Here is an 18594-nt window from a genome sequence, read left to right as displayed (position 1 = left end):
GGCAGGTGAGAATTCTACCACTAAACTACCCATGCACTAAAACACAATGTATTTTGCATTTTGAAAGAGAGGAGGGTTTTGGAAACACCCTATGTCTAAAAGTCACATCTGTCCTATACTGTCAGCTAACACCTTTCCAATCTTTAGCTGGTCTTATGGCTGAAAATTTCATGCTTTTCATGGGGCTTCTCATATCAATAGCCACTATGGAAGCTAGATAAAGACTACCTCTTTTGCCCCTACTTACATCTTCCACATACACCGTGGTCCAAAGAGCTAAATACTTGTTGATTGAAGAGATACATGAATGTTGTGAGAATAGACATGACTAAGAGACAGAATATGTTTAGAAACCTAGATCTACTTCTGACCTATGGTGGGAGTTTGGGTAAGTGGTTTCTGCTCTCTGACACTCAGTTTTCTTTTCTGGAAAACTTGTGATTGTAAGATCTATTTCAGCCTCCTTTACAGGGCTGATGTGGGGATTCAATTAAACAAAAAAGGTGAATATGTTTGGAAACTGAAATGTCAGTCATGTGTGAATGTAGCAGGCAGGCCTTGCCCTCTTTCTGGTTTAGCTGTGCTCTCTGTGGAAAATCCCCAAACCCCCTCTCCTTGCAGGCAAGTGAGATAAGGTTCATTTCCTGGGATAGAAACCCCCTCCCCTAGCCTTCAGGAACTGGTAAAAATACACATAGGCAAAAGAAGACATTCCTGGGGTGGGGGCCCCTCAATGGTTCAGCTCTGGGCCATTCTCAACTTAAATCAGCCAATTGTGTACCTTGTCTTTATCATGTCAAAAAGTCTATAAAAGCTAAGGTTGCCTTTTGCTTGGGGCTCAGACTTTTGAGGTGACTCAGCTGGGACCTTGTGCGGACGAGCTAATAAAACCTGCTTCCCGAAACTACGGATCCTTAGTCTCAGCCTGTTCTAACTTCGCGGAACCTCGAGGCCTGCGGCCTCGTTCCTGGTTTTCACGCTACATGAAGACTGCTTTTGCAATGATAACAGCAATTACCGTAGGAGGAAGGCATTTGTTTCCAGTGATCAGGGCCCTTATTTATCCATATTCTCAGAAAAGCACTATGTCACTTATCTCACTGCCTCATGAATAAGTAGCGCTGGAAGGACCCTTAAAAACAGTTCATCAAGTTCAGCTCCCTGATACGATAGACATAAAAGTTGAGGCCCAGAGAGAGAGAGAGGACACTTCCCCAGGTCCTACCGGACATCAAAACCCCAGACCTGGATTTTGTGATGCTGGGCTCTTACCTGTCCAGTTCCTCATCCAAGGGCTGGTAATTGACCTCATAGCACTCAATCCTCTTAAGAAAGTCTTCCAGAACCTTTTCCCGGTCACAGTCCATGTAATCAGGGCTGCCAAGTTTCACTTGCTGGGAGCAGGGAGAAGGACAGAGGGGCCCAGGAAGACAGTAGGAGACAGAGACTCTGACAGTGCCCTTAGGAAGGGCCCTTAGAGACTATCAAGTACAACAACCCTTATTATAAAAGTAAGGAAACTGAAATGTGGCGAAAGGGTCTTGCCCAAATTTACAAAATCAGTCAATTGAAAAGCAGCTAGGACTGGGTAGCTCTTTATTCCTATCTCTGTGTGATCAAAGTAGGCCTGTTACATTATATTCAATTCCAGAGCACACAATATTTAAGAAGAACATTTGTAAGAGGACTGGAAATTGTGAGGTGAAAACTGGTTGAAGGAATAGGAACTAGAGATCTTGTCCTAGAGTCATAATGGCTTACATATATCAAGTATTTACTGGGAGAATGTGACCCTTTGTCTTTAGATCTCTGAAGTGCTGGGATCGCTTAATCCTCTACAATCACCTTGTCTCTCACATTGCCCATTTCAGTGAATGGCACTATCATCCACCCTCAGTCCCCTAAGCATAAAATGAATCTGGGAGTCATATTAGATGTCTTCATTCTATAATCCCCAACCTCTCAGCAGTCACTAAATCCTCTCTGCTGTGCCTTCTAAATATCTCTCTTATTGGCTTCCATTCTCTGTTTCCTGGATGCTCACTATAGCTTTTGACTGATTCCTCTGTCTACAGTTTTGTAACTTCTAATGTATTCCCCATTCTGGCAGACTGAAGGATATTTCTATCAGGCATACCTGACTATGGCATTTACTTGCTTAAAAATTTTCACCATTTCCCGATGTCTTTTAGGAAAAAAATGTGAACTCTTTTGGTATGTGGCTCATGGATTGTCATAATTGGACGTCAATGATTTCTTCATCCTTATCTCCCACTGATCTCCTATTCCTCTACATGTTTTGCTTAAGCCAATCTAAGCTATTTATAGTTCCCTGGAGATGTCATACTTGATGCATGCTATTCTCTCATGTACCATTCTTTGCCTGCCAAACTGCTATGCATCCTTCAAGATGCAATTCAACTATAACCTCCATGGACAGTCTTCCTTGATCTATCCCTGCCCCGCATTCAAGGTCACCAACTATGCTCCCACAGACTACTTTGTTTCCTCAGCACTGATCTCACAGAATTCTGTTTATATACTTGTCAGTCTCCCTCACTAGACTGAGAGTTCAAGGGCAGACCTCTCCTCTATCCATTTCTTTATTTCTAATGCCCAGAATGGTTCTTAGCCCCACCTAGGTTTATAATCAATTTCTGTTGAATCAATGAATGGATGGCGGGATGAGTGGATGAAGAGGGAAGAGAGAGATTGGACATTTTCTGTTCCCTAAAAGGTAAAAATATGATCAATGGGCAGAAATTACAGGGAGAAAGATTGCAGCTTAATGGTTTGGGCTGAATTTGAAGGCAATGAGCCTCTTTGTCACTGAAGGCATACAAAGAAAATTTAGACAAGCAGTTAGTTGAGAGTTCAAGTATTTGAGGGAGGACTGAAGGAGGATTCAAGTTTCTTCTGTCCCTGAGCTCCAGTAATTTGATGAAATAGTTAAATAATAAACGTGGTAAAGTGATCTGGTACTAGACACATGCCTAGAATCTAAGGGCAGTGACAGCTTTGATAGACATTGTAGGGCAGAATAAAGAGCACAGAATTTTGAGGCAGACAGCCAAGCCTGAAAATTAGTCCCAGCTCTACCTCTTTCCAGCAGTATGAACCTTTGGCAATTCACGTATCCTCTTGAAGCCTCACTTTCATCTCTCCAACTCTGAAATGATCCTTAGCAGGTAGGTTCATTGTGAAAAATACATGAGCGTCAAGCTTGGTGCTTGGTGCATATTAGGGGCTCTAAATCGTTTAGCTTCATTTAATTTCATAGGATCATTGTGGACCAGGATAATTAGGGAATGCTTCATATAGGAAGTGGAAGGAGAAGCTTAGGGAGATCTTGGAGTACTATCTTTACTCTCAGAGAAGTCTTTTTAAGCATTATTCAAGCCCAAGGCAGAGTAAGGAAAAAGGGCAACTGGTGCTCCTTACCCTGATGTTTTCTGCAATGATGTCAGGGTCATTACAGATGGACTCAATGAAAAAGATCTATAAAGAAACAGAAGAGAGATTTCCAGCCTGGAATTGCGTTTGATAAGAGTCAAACATAGCTCAACCCTTTCTCACTCTCTTTGAATCATCCCCAGGGGCTTCTCTGAAAACATAATGTTCTCATATAGTGGAGCCTTCACGCCTCTGAGTTTTAGAGGCAAATTGGCTCTCAATTGAATGTCTCTAGATTGTTGTTTTGTGCTTTTACTGGTTTTTACTTCTTATACATGCTTTCTGTTCTCTCTTCTTTTTCACCCCCATCGCCCATCATGACAGGTTGTCAGCTATCATCTTCCATTGCCTATTGTGACACCTCCCTTTTTCTGTTCTGATTTGCTGTGTCTAACTGTGACATGGAAAGCCAGAGAACCAAATTAAAGTGTTTGAAACAATGGAAGCTGATTTGGTTGCTCTGAGTCCCCTGGTTTGCCTTTCTTCAGGATTTGTGCTGGATAAGTAAGTTCTAGATAAGAGTGGGAGTATCACTGTACCTTGTAACCATGTTCTTTAGCAAACTGCAGAATCAGTGACCGTCGTTCTCTGGTAGTGTTAGTGGCATCAAAAACCTAGGGGCAGGTAGGTGATGAGTTTGGCTTACTTGGGGTCTGGCATTAATAGAGCCTCTACTCTTTGTCCATTGTTTGAACAGGATCAAGAAGGATTTGGAATGGGCCTATGTCAATTTCAAAAGCACCATTGAGCCCTTACTAGCTGCTCAGAAATGCACCAGATTTTGTGGGTGAAACAATGCAAGAGGACAAGTCTGTGTTTTCATTAAAGTTATTTTATATGTGAAGAAACTTATACCTAGAGTGAACCAAGATCACTGAGAATTGTTGACAGAATATAGCTAGAACTGGTTCACCCAACTCCTAGCTCAGACTTCTTCCCTCCATATCATATTGGAGGTCTTCAAGAAGAGGAAACACAACCCCCTACCCTCAGCAACACAGAAGGGATAATTTAAGGATTGCTTTATCCTTTAGAATTTGCAAATCCTATCACAAGGGTAGATGAGATTAAACTGACTAGATGTTTAAGCAAGTCTCTAGAACTCAAAAATGTTTGTCCTATAACTGACATTCAATTATAGTATGGTCCTGCTGAATAGCTTGTGGAGAGGTAGGGCACAGTAGTTAAAAGTGTGGGTTATGAAGCTACACAGCCTGGGTTCCAACTCTGCACCATTTTGGGAAATTATTAAATATCTCTGTGCCTCATTTTTCTGGACTATAAAATTATTAATATATACAAATATATATATATTATATATATATAAACATATATACATATAAATATATGTATATATATATATATATACAAAGCTCTTAGAATAATGCACATAGTAAATGTTCAGTACATATTAGCTGTTCTTCATTCAAGCAGAAACTCAAGGAAAAAATACAAATTTCTTTACCGCAACATGGCCTTCCTCATGGCTGAGATAGTCATGGACATCTTTAAGGGCTGCAAGGGCGCACTGCCTGAAAAAGACCAAGAAAGAAACAGAGATTCCCCCCAGGATGAGCTCCTCCTCTTTCTGTACTATATTCTACATCTCTCATATGTCCTACATTAACCCTTTCATTTATCAAACATCTGCATAGGGTGTCCTATGTTTTAGGCACTATGCAAAGCACAGGATTACAGTAGAATGGGGCTCAGTGTGCACAGCTTAGGGGCAGAAAGAAAGCAATATACTCAGAAAAAGTTGATTAATGATAGAAATCATAATAGTAAGGGCTCCAAAGCTTGGGTGAGTGGAACTCAGGCTAAACTGGTTTATGAACCTATGTAGAACCTGGAAGTGTACGAGGCATGCTTGGTACGAGATACAATGCAAGCATTAGCATGACAGTGGCAATATATCTGCATATTCAGCAAAACATCTTTGATGATTAATTTTTGCTAGGTCCTATGGTGAGAGCATGGATCAATAAATGACACACAGGTTCTACTCTAGAAGTAGAGTCTTCTGCTCATAGAAAGATCTTGAGGTTGGATAAAACTGGAGAGACTGGAGTAGGCCAAGTTACCAAGACTAATGTTTCAAAAGCTAGACTAAGAAGTTTTCACTTTTTCTTGTAGGAAGTAGGACACTGTTAAAGGTTCTTGAGCAGGGGATAGGTATGGTCAGAAACAGACTTTGGGCAGAATAGTTGAATTGCTGTCCCAACCACCCTCTGAGAATCTAGAGGGCCTCCTCCCTGACCCAGTTGCTCTGTCCCATTCTCCCAATATTGGGATAAAAGCTTTTTTTTTCATCCAGGGGCCAGCACAGGCCCCGAAAAGGTCATATACTTATATACTTACTTCCTGATAAGTAGGGCCTCCATGTTGTCTGGGAGGAAGAATTCGTAGTTCTTGTAGCTCACTGCCTCTCTTCGATACTGGCCTAAATTAAACACTGAAAGCAGGGAGCCCCGTTGAAGAGGTCGGGAGGATACCAGTGGTTGAAATATCTTTGCTGGGAGGGACCTTGATGGTAGTAGCAGGTACAATTTGTAACTATATAATGTGCTTATAAAGCTTCAAATTATGGCTACCCACTCTTTTCCTCCTTATAACAACCCTGCAAAGTAGGGGTCAAATGCACTTTTACAAATGGGGAAATTGAAGTTCAGAGATAGGAAGTAACTTTCATGGTTAATGAATGGAGAGTTGTGACTCAAACCCAAGTCTGCTTGGCTCCAAATTTCATGGTTGCGGTAGCTTGGAGCTATGTACCCCTGAAAAACATGTTCATAATCTTAATACACTCTTGTGGGTGTGAACCCATTGAAAATAGTACATTTTGAAGAGTTTACTTTAGTTAAGGTGTGGCCCAACTGAATTAGGATGGGTCTTAATCCTATTACTGGAGTCCTTTATAAGCAGAATGAAATTCAGACACAGAGCAAAAAAGCCACAGGAAGAAGCCAGAAGTCAGTGGAATCCAGAGAAGCCGGGAGAAGCCACCATGTGCACTGCCACGTAACAGAAAAGCCAGGGGCTGAGGATCTCTCTTCTGAGAGAAATTAATATCTTTATGATGCCTTGCTTTTGGATTTCTACTAGCCTCAAAATCATGAGCCAATAAATTTCTGTTGTTTAACCCAACCCATTACCCATGGTCTTTTATTTCAGCAGTCAAGAAATTAAAACAGTTGTCTTTCCACTCCTTCACTTTAGATAAACTACAATAGTTTTAGTGTTCCACTCCATTGGGAAGATAAGGAAACTGAGATCCAGGAAGTAAAACAAATAGCCAAGGATCAAACGGTGAGTCTGCTGGTGGCTGAACTAAACTGGCCTCCTGACTCTTAGTCCAATGTTCTTTCATTTATCTGTATCATGAGGGAGAGTCTAAATTTACTGCACTTTCTAGACCATAGATTTCCATCTGTAGGGGTAAAACACCAGAGAAGATAGAAGGCAAATAGGAGAAAGGGGAATAAAGTAATAAAGGCAAATGAGGTAATAAAATATTTCACTCATTCATTCATTCATTCAACAAATACTTTCCAATGCCTACACTGTGAAGCAGGTCATAAATTCTGGGGTCTCAGAGATAAACCAGATCCTCATGGTTGAGGACTCAAGGAGCTTACAGTCAGTCCAACAGATGGAATAGAGAGCAAACAAGTAAAAGAGAGCTCCCATCCAGTTTGTTAAGTGCTTTGGCAAAGCCATCATGAAACCATGCAAAAGATGGGGAAAGAGAGACTAATTTCACTTGGGATGATGTGAGGAGGATTCTTGGAGAAAAGAGTATTTTGAATCATGCCTCTAAGGATAAGCAGGCCCTTTGCAGGTAGGCATGAGGAGTGCACTGAGGAACAAAGGCTCCAGATAGAGGAATAGCTTGAGCTGAGGTATGGCATTGGCAGAAGGAAGAACATGTTAGAAGGGTGATCAGGACTGTGGCTGATGTCTGAGAGGCTGGCACGGCCTAAATGACAGGTTAATGAGCTTGGATTTAAATCTGCAGGCCAATGGGTCTCTCAGAAACTGTAGGCATGGCCAGCTTTGTGCTTCCAAATATGACCTTGAAGGCCTCTGTGAGAATGGACTATGGTGGAACAGACAGGAAGCAGGGGCATCATGGAAGAGAACCATTTCCCAATGTCCTATGTACCTCCATTTTCAGCAGAGACTCCTCAGAACTTACAGTCATCCATGTGGGCTGTTTCTTCTTTCCTCTTCCAGCCAATCCCCTACTCCTCCTACAAGACCCAGCTCAGGAAACTTCCACTGCCTTTTGGTTGGTCATTCCTTCTTGTGAGTACCCTCAATATACTATTCTAGGATTCCAAGGTGACATGAAGTATTCCTATACAGATCATATGAGTTAATCTTATGCAGATCTAGAACTCTTCAAAATTGGGGTGTAGGTCTCATTCAATTTTGCATCCTTAGTGTCCAGATTAGGTCTTCAGGAATTCTTCACAAGTGAATTAGAGAAAGTGAAAATAGATGAAGGGAAAGAAGACATGGGAGAAAAAGAGAAGACTTGGAGAGAAAGAGAGGGACAATGAGAGGCATACAGATGCATTGTTGGGATTGGAGAAAGAAAAAGGAGAGGAAGAGAACAGAGAAAAGGAGAGCGCAGCACCAATGTAGGATTCTTTTCTCTTCCCATCAGTAAAGCCAAGCACTAGACCCAGTACTGTGACTGTCAGGCTTTGGAATGAAACAAACCTGGGTTCATATTCTGTTTCTATCACTTACTGGACATGTTCCTTTAGGCAAAGCATTTCGCCTCCTTTGTATTTAATTTCCTCAACTATGAAGGTGATGAAATGGCAATGGTAATAGAAATAATAGTATTGTTATAGTAATACAAATAGTTATATACAGTTGTTTGGAGATAATGGAGCTCCTTGAAAGCAGACACCTGATCTTATTCATTTTTTGCCAAGCACCTGGCATGGGGTTGGGCACAGAATATATGCTCGAGAAATTGTAAAATTTACGAGTGTACTGGTAGTAGTAGTAATAGTCCTAGTTCTGGTCATAATGATGATGAGGAATTCTGGTGCTAAAGGGGTTTGGATTTTCTGAGTCCTGCTACCTCATTGTGTTTTCAGCTTGTAAGGCGATGTACGGGACCATGGGGAGTTGTAGAGCAGAGGGTTCCAAAGACATACCTTTTGTTGCTGTTCCTATCCAGTTGAGATACCGTGTGAGCTTCGTGGAGATATAGGTCTTGCCTCGAGCAGGTAAACCCACCATGATGACCATTGTGGGGGAATTGGTAAACTGGGGGATAGATGCTGAAAGACAAACAGAGCCTCAAATATTGTCCTCGGGTTCATACAACATTCTGTACAACAGCTCAGAAATGTAGAGTTGAAAAGAGCATCTCTCCCACCCTTGCAACAAGAAAAAAAATCTGGAAAAATTGCAAACATATTATTGATATCAACAGAAAACTGAGTTTGCAGGACAACAGTTAACCCAAAATCTATAGAGACAGATGTTTGCAAGAAGAAACATGGGCTAAACATTTGTTTACCTGACAAAGAAATCACCAAATGCCATATAAACCTATAAGATTTAGCAAAAAAAATTATTCAATTGCTAAAGGCTGGCTGTGAGCTAGTGTGAGAGTGTGAAGCCTCTGAGGGCTACAGATATATGTGATTTCACACCATCTTGCAGACTTTTCTTCCAGGAATCTCATCAGGTCTTAAGAGGGAAGACTAGGGAGGATCCTGAGAAAGGTCTTCTGTGATTGTAGCTTGGGGAGGAGAACAGCAGCCATTGATGAAATTCTGCCCAGACCATTTCCCTTATCTCCTCACATGGAACAAAATCCTTAATTTTCAATTAGAATGGCAACAAAACTGTAGCCTGACAGCACTGGTTAGAAACTCGTTGCAGCTGGAGGAGGGCAATGGCCAAGACCACCAAAATTCTGCCCAGACCAATCTACTTTATCACTCATAAGGAAAAAAAAATTTAAATTTGCAGAAGGAAGGGCAACAGAGACTGAGGGCGCTGGAAGAAACTCACTGCAGCTGGCATTGGAAAACAGAGAAAAATGTTCTAACCCCCCAAAAGGGGCAAGAATCCATTATAAGCCTAGCATCACACCTGGAGGAGGGGGAGGAACACTTATGACTTCAGGATAAACTTGGCTGTCGAAGACAGGCTTAATCTGTTCATCATAGAATGCTCCTAATCTCCTATTCCCCACTAACGGTTAAAAAAGCATTAAACAAAAATAAGAGTCGAGGGTGGGCAATGGTGGCTCAGTGGCAGAATTCTCGTCTGCCATGCTGGAGACCCAGATTTGATTCCCAGAGCCTGCCCATGCCAAAAGTAAATAAATAAAAAATAAGAGTGGAATACATCTGGAGGAGCTGCAGGAGATAGTCTCCAGGGAGAACAAAGACAAGAAAAAAACATAGTCTGAAGAATCAAAGCAGTCATGAAGAGTAGCCTGAAATATGACACAGATGCTGAAATTATCAGAAAGTGAATTTAAAATAGCTATGATTAACATGTTAAAGGCTCTGCTGGAATAGGAAGATAACATTCAAGATCAGATTAGTAACTTCAGCAGAGAGATGGAGACTATAAGAAAGAAACAAATGGAAATGCAAGGGATAAAATACACAATAACAGATCTGAAGAATGTCTTCAATGTGCTCGTCAGTAAACTCAACACAGCTAAGGAAAGTTTCAGTGAACTTAAGATAGGTCAATAGAAACTTCCCAACTGAAATGCAGAGAGGAAAAAAAAGGCAACAAAAAGAAACAGAACAAAATTCCCAGGAACTGTAGGACAATACCAAAAGATGTAATATGCAAAATCAGAATAACAAAAAGAGGAGAAAGAGAAAATGAGGCAGAACAAATATTTGAAGAAATAATGACCAACATTTTTCGAAAATTAGTGAATGATACAAAACCACAGATCCAAGACACAGAACCCCAACGAGTATAAACAACAAACAACAACAACAACAAAAATTTGACATATCAAATTCAAACTGTGAAAAAATACAAAAATAAAATCTTAAAGGCATTTGGAAAGGGGAGGAGCACCTTACCTACAGAATAAGGAGAAGTGTGGCAGACTTCTTGTCAGAAAGACTGTAACAAGAAGAGAGTGGAGTGAGAGATTTAATGCACTAAATGGAAAAAAATCAACATGGTAATCTAGAATTCTAAATTCAGCAAAAATATCCTTCAAAGATAAAGACAAAATAAAGACTCTCAGACCAACAAAAACTGGGAAATTATTGCCAGCAGATGAGACTTACAATAAATGTTAAAGGGAATTCTTCAAGCAGAAGGAATATGATCTAAGTCAGAACATTGTATCTACATAAATGAAGGAAAAATACAGTGGTAGTTTGAAGCTGAATGGACCTCATAAGATCATTTTCTTAAAACCAATCCATTCCCGTGGGTACAAATCTATTATGGGTGGGACCTTTTGATTAGGTTGTTTCAGTTGAGGCATGTCTCAGGCAGATTTTAATCCTCTTATGGAGTCCTTTATAAGGGGATGATAAAGAGAAAGAAACACACAGAAGACAGAGAAAAAGACACAGAAGCTCAGAAAGTAAGCTACAGTTGGAGCAGCCAGAAGCTGAAAGCAATGAAACCCAGGAGAGAAGAACCAGCAGATGCCACCATGTGCCTTGCCATGGGACAGAGGAGTTCAGGATCACTGGATGGCCTGTTGATGCCTTAATTTGGACATTTTCCCAGTCTCAGAACTGCAAGCTTGTAAACTAATAAATCCCTATTGTTAAAAGCTAACCCATTTCTGGTATATTGCATTCCAGCAGCTTTAGCTAATATATTAGTGTGTTAAGCCGCCGGAATGCAAATACCAGAAATGGACAGCTTTTATAAAAGGAATTTAATAAGTTACAAGTTTTCAGTTCTAAGCTTATGAAAATGTCCCAACTAAGGCATCCAGGGAAATATATCTTAATTCAGGAAAGGCCAATGGGCCTGGAAAACTTCTGTCAGTTGAGAAAGCTGGTCCTTTCTGGTCCTTTCTGCTGGTCCTTTGCACCTGGGCACCATTACTTTCAGCCTCTGTTCCTGTGGTGTTTCCTCACTTTGTTTCTCTGGGGCTGGATTTCATCTCTTGCTTTCCTTGGCTCTCTCAAGGTTCTGGCTTGCTTAACGTCCCATGGGAAGGCACATGGCAACATCTGCTGGGCTCCAAGCATCTCCAAACATCCATGTCTCTGTTCTCTGAAGAAACTGTTCTCCAAGCATCTATATCTGCTCTCTCTCTGTCAGCTCTGAGCTCTCTCCAAAATGTTTTTTCTTTTAAAGGATTTGGGTAAACTAATCAAGACCCACTTGGGATGGGTGGAGTCACATCTCCATCTAATCAAAAGGTCACACCCACAATTGGGTGTGCCACATCTCAATGGAGACAATCTAATAAAAATTTCCACCCTACGGTATTGAATCAGGATTAGAAGAAATGGCTTTCCCCACAAGGTTGGATCAGGATTAAAACATGACTCTTCTGGGGTGCATAATAGCTTCAAACCAGCACAGCTAACTAAAATGAATGTTGGGGAAGGACAAAATGAAGACAAAACATAACCTTTTATTTTTCTTGTTCCTTATTGTTCTAAAAGATATGACTGTTTAAAGTGATAACATTAACAATGTATTGGGTGATTATAGCATATGTTAAAATGAAATAAATGACAACAATTAGAGAAGCTAATGGGAGGAAAGAACAGGGAATATTCTGTTTTAAGGTACTTGCACTTCACATACAGTATACAGTAATATTTGAAGATGGGATTAGATTATTTTAAAATGTATATTGTAAACCCTTAGGGCAACCACTAAAAAAGTTTTTTTGAAAAGTTGTATAAAGATAATTAAATAATGGAGATGAAGTGGGATCATTAAAAATGTTCAAATAAAACAAGAGAAGGCAGAAAATGAGGGGAAAAAACAAATGCAATGAATAAACAGTAAGATTACAGATTTTAATATATAACTACATCAAAAATTACTTTAAATATGAATTGCTTTGTGCTGGCTTGAAATGATGTATGAAGCCTAGAAAAGCCATGTTTTGATCCTAATCCCATTTTGTAAAGGCAGCCATTTCTTCTAATCCCTATTCAGTATTGTATGCTTGAAACTTTAATTAGATCATGTTCCCGGAGGCATGATTTAATCAAGAGTGGTTGTTAAACTGGATTAGGTGACAACATGCCTCCACCCATTTGGGTGAGTCTTGATTAGTTTCTGAAGTCCTATAAAAGAGGAAACATTTTGGAGAATGAGAGATTCAGAAAGAGCAGAGAACAACATAGCCATGAGAAGTAGAGAAAACCAGCCAGCGACCTTTGGAGATAAAGAAGGAAAATGCCTCCTGGGGAGTTTCATCAAACAGGAAGCCAGGAGACAAAGCTAGCAGATGATGCTGTGTTCATCATGTGCCTTTCCAGATGAGAGAGGAACCCTGACTGTGTTCACCATGTACCTTTCCAGATGAGAGAGAAACTCTGACTGTGTTCGCCATGTGCCCTTCCACTTGAGAGAGAAACCCTCAACTTCATTGGCCTTCTTGAACCAAGGTATCTTTCCTTGGATGCCTTTGATGGGACATTTCTATAGACCTGTTTTAGTCGGGACATTTTCTCAGCCTTAGAACTGTAAACTAGCAACTCATCAAATTCCCCCGTTTAAAAGCCGTTCCGTTTCTGGTATCTTGCATTCTGGCAGCTAGCAAACTAGATCATGCTTGAACACACTAAAAGATAGAGATTGTCTGAGTGTATAAAAAGCAACCCAACTATGTGCTGTCTACAAAAACATACAGTACAAAAAACATACAGTTGTTTCAGTTCTGGAATCTTCTTTTATCTCCCTCTAACACAACTAAAAACCTTGATAAAACGCATGGAAACATAGTTGAAAACTGAAAAGTGTATATTGGAAGGTGGATCAAGGAAGCACACCAGGGTTAGAAGCATCATCTAAAGAATTGTGAGCTCAACATTTTTTTACTCTGGTATCTTGGGCCTAAATTCAATGTGACTGGAAACTGAGAATTAAACTCTAGCAGAAAGAACAGCTCATAATGGGATTCTCCAATAATCAAAACTCTGAAGGATGGGAACTTCCTCTAGGTAGAGCCATGGTGCCAAGAGGTACAGCTAAATCTCATAGTAGTTTTCCTTTCCCTCTCCTCTTGCAATTTTTTTCTGGAAGTGATGCTTTGGAGAGTTGGTGATTTCCGAAACGAGGACAAAAAATGGGAGCCCAGGGAATGGGAAAGTATTGGGAAGATAAAATAGAAGGAAGAACTTACAAAAGCAATTGTACAAAGTTGTTTTGAACCCTTGAACTCATTCCTGATCTGAGTGCTTTGGTTTGATCCTAATTAGCATACCAAAGGCATACTAAAGGCATAGGAAGCTGCACTATCAATAGTCCTCCACCTACGTCCCAGAGAGATCACTGGGCAGTGCATACACAGGATGGATATAAAACAAAAATATCAACTTCCTCCATAGAATACCAACAAAATTCAAAGTCTCATAGCAATGCTCATAATGTGCAGGATACAAACAAAAATCAGCCACCAGGTGAATAGCTAAGAAAATCTCAATTTACATAGAAAAAGACAACAGACATGAATGATGAAACAACACAGAAGTTCAGATTATCTGAAGTTACCTATTATAAAAATGCTTTAATGAACTATCAAAAATAGTCCTGAAATAAATATTGAAAGAGAAAGATGTAACAAAGTAGGAGATATAAACAAGAAAATGGAATTTTAGAACTGAAAACTACAAAAATAATAAAACAATTCACTGAATGGTGTCAATGGCAGAACAGAAATGACAAGAAAAAAGAGTCAATAAACTTGAAGAGTGATCAGTAGAAGTTATCCACTCTGAACACAGAGAAGCAAAATATTGGGGAATTAAAGAAACACAGACTCAGGGATCTGGGTATCAATATAAAAAGACTAATATTGATGTCATTGTAGTTCCCGATGGAGAAAACAAAGAGAGAAGACCTGGAAAAGTATTTTAGAAAAGAATGGCCCCAAATTGCTCATGTTTGTTGATTAACAGAAACCTAGAGATTGAAGAAGCTGACCAAATCATAAATAGGATAAAACCAAAGAAATCCATGTCCTGACATATCATAATCAAATTGCTACAAACTAAAAGAAAAGGAAATAATTTTGAAAGCAACTTGAGAAAAATGACAAATTACCTATAAGGAAACAATGATTCTAATGACTGAGTGTTTCTCAACAGAAATCCTAGAAGCAGAGAGAACCGATACAATCTTTTTATGGAACTGAGAGAAAAGAATTGTAACTCAAAATTCTATACCCTTCTAAAATATCCTTCACGAAGAAGGTAAAATAAAAATGTTTCAGGGTAGGAAAGCTAAGAGAATTTGTAGTTGGCAGACCTAGACTAAGAGAAGTGCTAAAAGAAGTTTTTCAGATCAAATAAAAATGACATCCGAAGAAACTTAGAACATCAGGAGTGAAGGAAGAAGAATATAGATTGGTAAATATCTGGATAAATATAATAGATTTTTCAGATCTTTTTGAGTTCTCTAAAACATGTTGGATGGTAGAAAGCAAAAAGCATAACTTTGCATGATACTGTGTAATAGGAATCTCAATGCATTTAGATGTAATATATAAGACAAATATAGCACGAAGGGAGAAGCATAAAGTGACATGTCTATAAAGTACAGTTTATACATTTATATTGAAGTAGTAAAAATCTGAAAATATTGATTCTATACAGACAATGGAAAGTTAAGTACATATTTATCAATCTAAGCAAATACTAAAAATATTAAAACAAGACAAACAATAAAAATCACAATACATAAACTGATAAAACTATTCAAATAATACAAAAGAAGGCAGGAAAGGAAAAAAATAACCATAAAAGAGGGGACAAACAGAAAACAAATAAGAAAATGATAAACATAAATCCAAATATAATTATAAACAATTATATTAAAGGTAAATGATAAGCATACAGCAATGTAAGACAGTCAAATTATTTTTAGGCAAAATACAACCCATATTCCAATTATATGCTGTCTTTAAGAATTTCATTTCAAACATAAGGATATATGTAGATTAAAAGTAAAAGAATGGAAAATATATACCACATAAACACTAATCAAAAGGAAGGCATTGGCATTGCTATATTAATTTCAAACAAAGTAGATTTCAGAGTAAAGAAAATCACTAGGGATAAAGAGGGACTCAACATATTAAATAAAAGGCCAGCGGTCAATGCACCAAAACAAAACAAAACAAAGCAAGCAATCCTAAATGCATATACACTTAATAACAGAGCCTCAAATACATATGAATCAAAAACTAACAGAACTGAAAAAAGAAATAGGCAATTCCACAATTATACTTGGAGACTTTAACTCTCTTACTTCAGTAATAGGTAGACCTAGCAGACAGAAAATTGGCCATTATTTAGAAGAACTGAACATACCATCAACCATCTACATCTAAATGATGTTTATAAAATAGTTCACTCAACAACAGCAGAATATACTTTTCTTACAAGTGCTCATAAAACATACACTAACATAGACCATATCCTGTTTCATTTTACAAGGATTAAGAAATTTAAAATAATTGAAATCATATAAAGTATATTGCAAGCTGATAATGGAATTAAACTAAAAGTCAATGACAGAAAAATAACATGAAGGGCTCCAATGGTTTGGAAATAAACAACACACTTCTAAATAGTTAATCAGTGATAGAGGAAATCTCAGTGAAAATTGTAAAATATTTTAAAGTGAATGAAAATGAATATATAATATAAAATATGTGGCGTGCAGCTAAAGTGGTGCTTAGAAAAAATATATAGCAGTAAATGTCTGTATTAGAAATGTAGAAAGCTCTCAGATCAATAATCTAAGATCCTACTTTAATAAATTAGAAAAAGAGCAAAATAAGCTCAAATGAAGAAGGAAAGAAATAATAAAAATAAGAGTAGAGATTAATAGAATTGAAAACCAAAATCCCATAGAGAAAATGAATAAAACCAAAAGATGGCTTTTTAAAAAAATTATCTAAAACTCTAAATCCTCTAAACCTCTAGCGAGACTGGCAAAGACAAAAGGCGAGAATATGCAAATAAACAATGTGAGGAAAGAAAGGGGATAAAAACAAGCAGATATTAAAATAAGAAGGGAATATAATTAACACCTGCAAGCATTTAAATTGGACAACTTGGAGGAAATGGACAAATTCCTCAAAAAGCACAAACTGTCAAAATTCATACAAAATGAAAAAGATAATCTACATTCCTACATAACTATTGCTGAAATTGAATTTGCAGTTTAAAATCTTCCAACCTCCCCCCACATGTCCCAATTTCATGTTGTACTACAAAGGTACAGTTATCAAGCAGTGTGATATTGGCATGAAGATAGACATATAGATCAGTGGAACAGAATTGAAAACCCAATAATAGACCCACACATCTATGGCCAACTGATTTTTGATAAGGGTTCTAAGTACATACAATGGGGAAAGAATAGTCTTTAACAAATGGTGTTGGAAAAACTGGATAGCCACATGTAAAACAAAGAGATTAGATCCCTACCTCACACCATACAAAAATTAACTCAAAATGGATCAATGACCTATATATAAGAGCTAAAAGTGCAAATTCTTGGAAGATAACATAAGGGCAAATTTTCATGACCTGGGATTCCATAATGGACACCAAATGCACAAGCAAGAAAATATAGATAAACAGGACTACATCAAAATTAAGCATTTTTGCGTATCAAAGGACATTATCAAGAAAGAGGAAAGGTTATAAATATAGAGTTATCATAGAACCCAAAAATTCCACTTCTAAGTATGAAAGTGAAATAGGGTTTCAAACAGTTATGTGTACACCAATGCTTAGAGCACTATTTATCATAAGAGCCAAAAGGTGGAAACAACTTAATGTCCATCAACAAATGAATGGATAAACAAAATGTGGAACATACACAACGATGAATATTATTTGGTCATAAGAAATGATGAAGCTCTGAGACATGCTGCAACATGGAAGAACCTTGAAAATATTATGCCCAGTGAAATAAGCAAGACACATAAGGACAAATATTGCATGATAATCTCACTTATAAGAAATGTCTGTAAATAGATTTACAGAGACAGAAAATAGATTAGAGGTTACCAAGGCGTGAGGTAGAGGGGAAGATGAAGTGTATGTTTGCTGGATACTGAGTGTTTTTAAATAAAATCAAATAAATTAATTAATTATAAATTAGCAAATCATATCTGGGCCATTAAAAAATAAATATAATACACCACAACAAAGCATCATTTATCCCAGGAATGAAAGTGTGGTTCAGTATATGAAAATCAAAGCAATCTATCATAAAGAAGTAAAATCCCATGAATATATCAATAGATGGAAAAATAGCTTTTGACAAAATGCAACATCCATTAATGATGAAAACTCTCAACAGCTAGAAATAGAAGTGATCTTTCTCAATCAGATAAGGGATATCTACAAAAAAACCTACAGTTAACAACACACTTTATGGTGAAAGACTGAATGCTTTCTCCCTAATATCAGAGACATGACAAAGATATCCACTCCCACAAGATAGTAGTCACAGTCCTGGTCAATATTACAGGACAAAAAAAAGAAAGGAAACAAAAAGCATACAGATTGGGATTGAAGAAATAAAACTCTCCATATCCACAGACCAAATGATTGTGGAGAAAATCTACAAAAATCTCCTAGAATTAATAAATGATTTTATCAAGTTCAAAGAACAATGCTGGAGTATTCTCATTACTCGATTTTAAGACTTGCTATAAAGCTACAGTACTTAAGCAACATTGTTCATGAGCAGTCAGGTTATCTAGAGCCCATGTGTTTTGCAGGATCACTGGTGCTAAGCTGTCATCTTTAGCCTGGAGGGCCTAAAGAGCCTTTAGGGCAGTATTAAATTCAGTTTCATAACCTTAGATACATTTGTAACTGTTTCCTCTAGGTCATATGTTCCTAGGGAAGGTATGATGCTGTGTTACAATATGTTAAGGGATTGGGGGTATTA

General features: G+C 38.2%; 1 protein-coding gene across 15 annotated transcripts in view; it reads right to left on the bottom strand.

Annotated features, from left to right (window-relative positions):
• The window catches only part of PFKFB1 (6-phosphofructo-2-kinase/fructose-2,6-biphosphatase 1), a 128538-nt gene that overhangs the window by 27712 nt on the left and 82232 nt on the right, over positions 1-18594 (bottom strand). For 8 of the 15 annotated variants that reach the window (XM_077145045.1, XM_077145046.1, XM_077145044.1 and 5 more), the window contains 6 exons: positions 8631-8756; positions 5815-5908; positions 4919-4985; positions 3993-4067; positions 3442-3498; positions 1273-1394 (listed from right to left, as the gene is read on the bottom strand). In XM_077145045.1, the coding sequence (XP_077001160.1) occupies positions 1273-1394; positions 3442-3498; positions 3993-4067; positions 4919-4985; positions 5815-5908; positions 8631-8756 (541 nt within the window). Of the gene's footprint in view, positions 1-1272; positions 1395-3441; positions 3499-3992; positions 4068-4918; positions 4986-5814; positions 5909-8630; positions 8757-10541; positions 10585-18594 lie in introns of all 15 variants that reach the window. The other 7 variants (XM_077145053.1, XM_077145049.1, XM_077145042.1 and 4 more) reach the window with 4 other exon arrangements.

This window comes from Tamandua tetradactyla, chromosome X (assembly GCF_023851605.1).
Source record: "Tamandua tetradactyla isolate mTamTet1 chromosome X, mTamTet1.pri, whole genome shotgun sequence".
In the NCBI taxonomy this organism is placed as follows: domain Eukaryota; kingdom Metazoa; phylum Chordata; class Mammalia; order Pilosa; family Myrmecophagidae; genus Tamandua; species Tamandua tetradactyla.
This window is presented reverse-complemented; position numbering and strand designations above follow the sequence as displayed.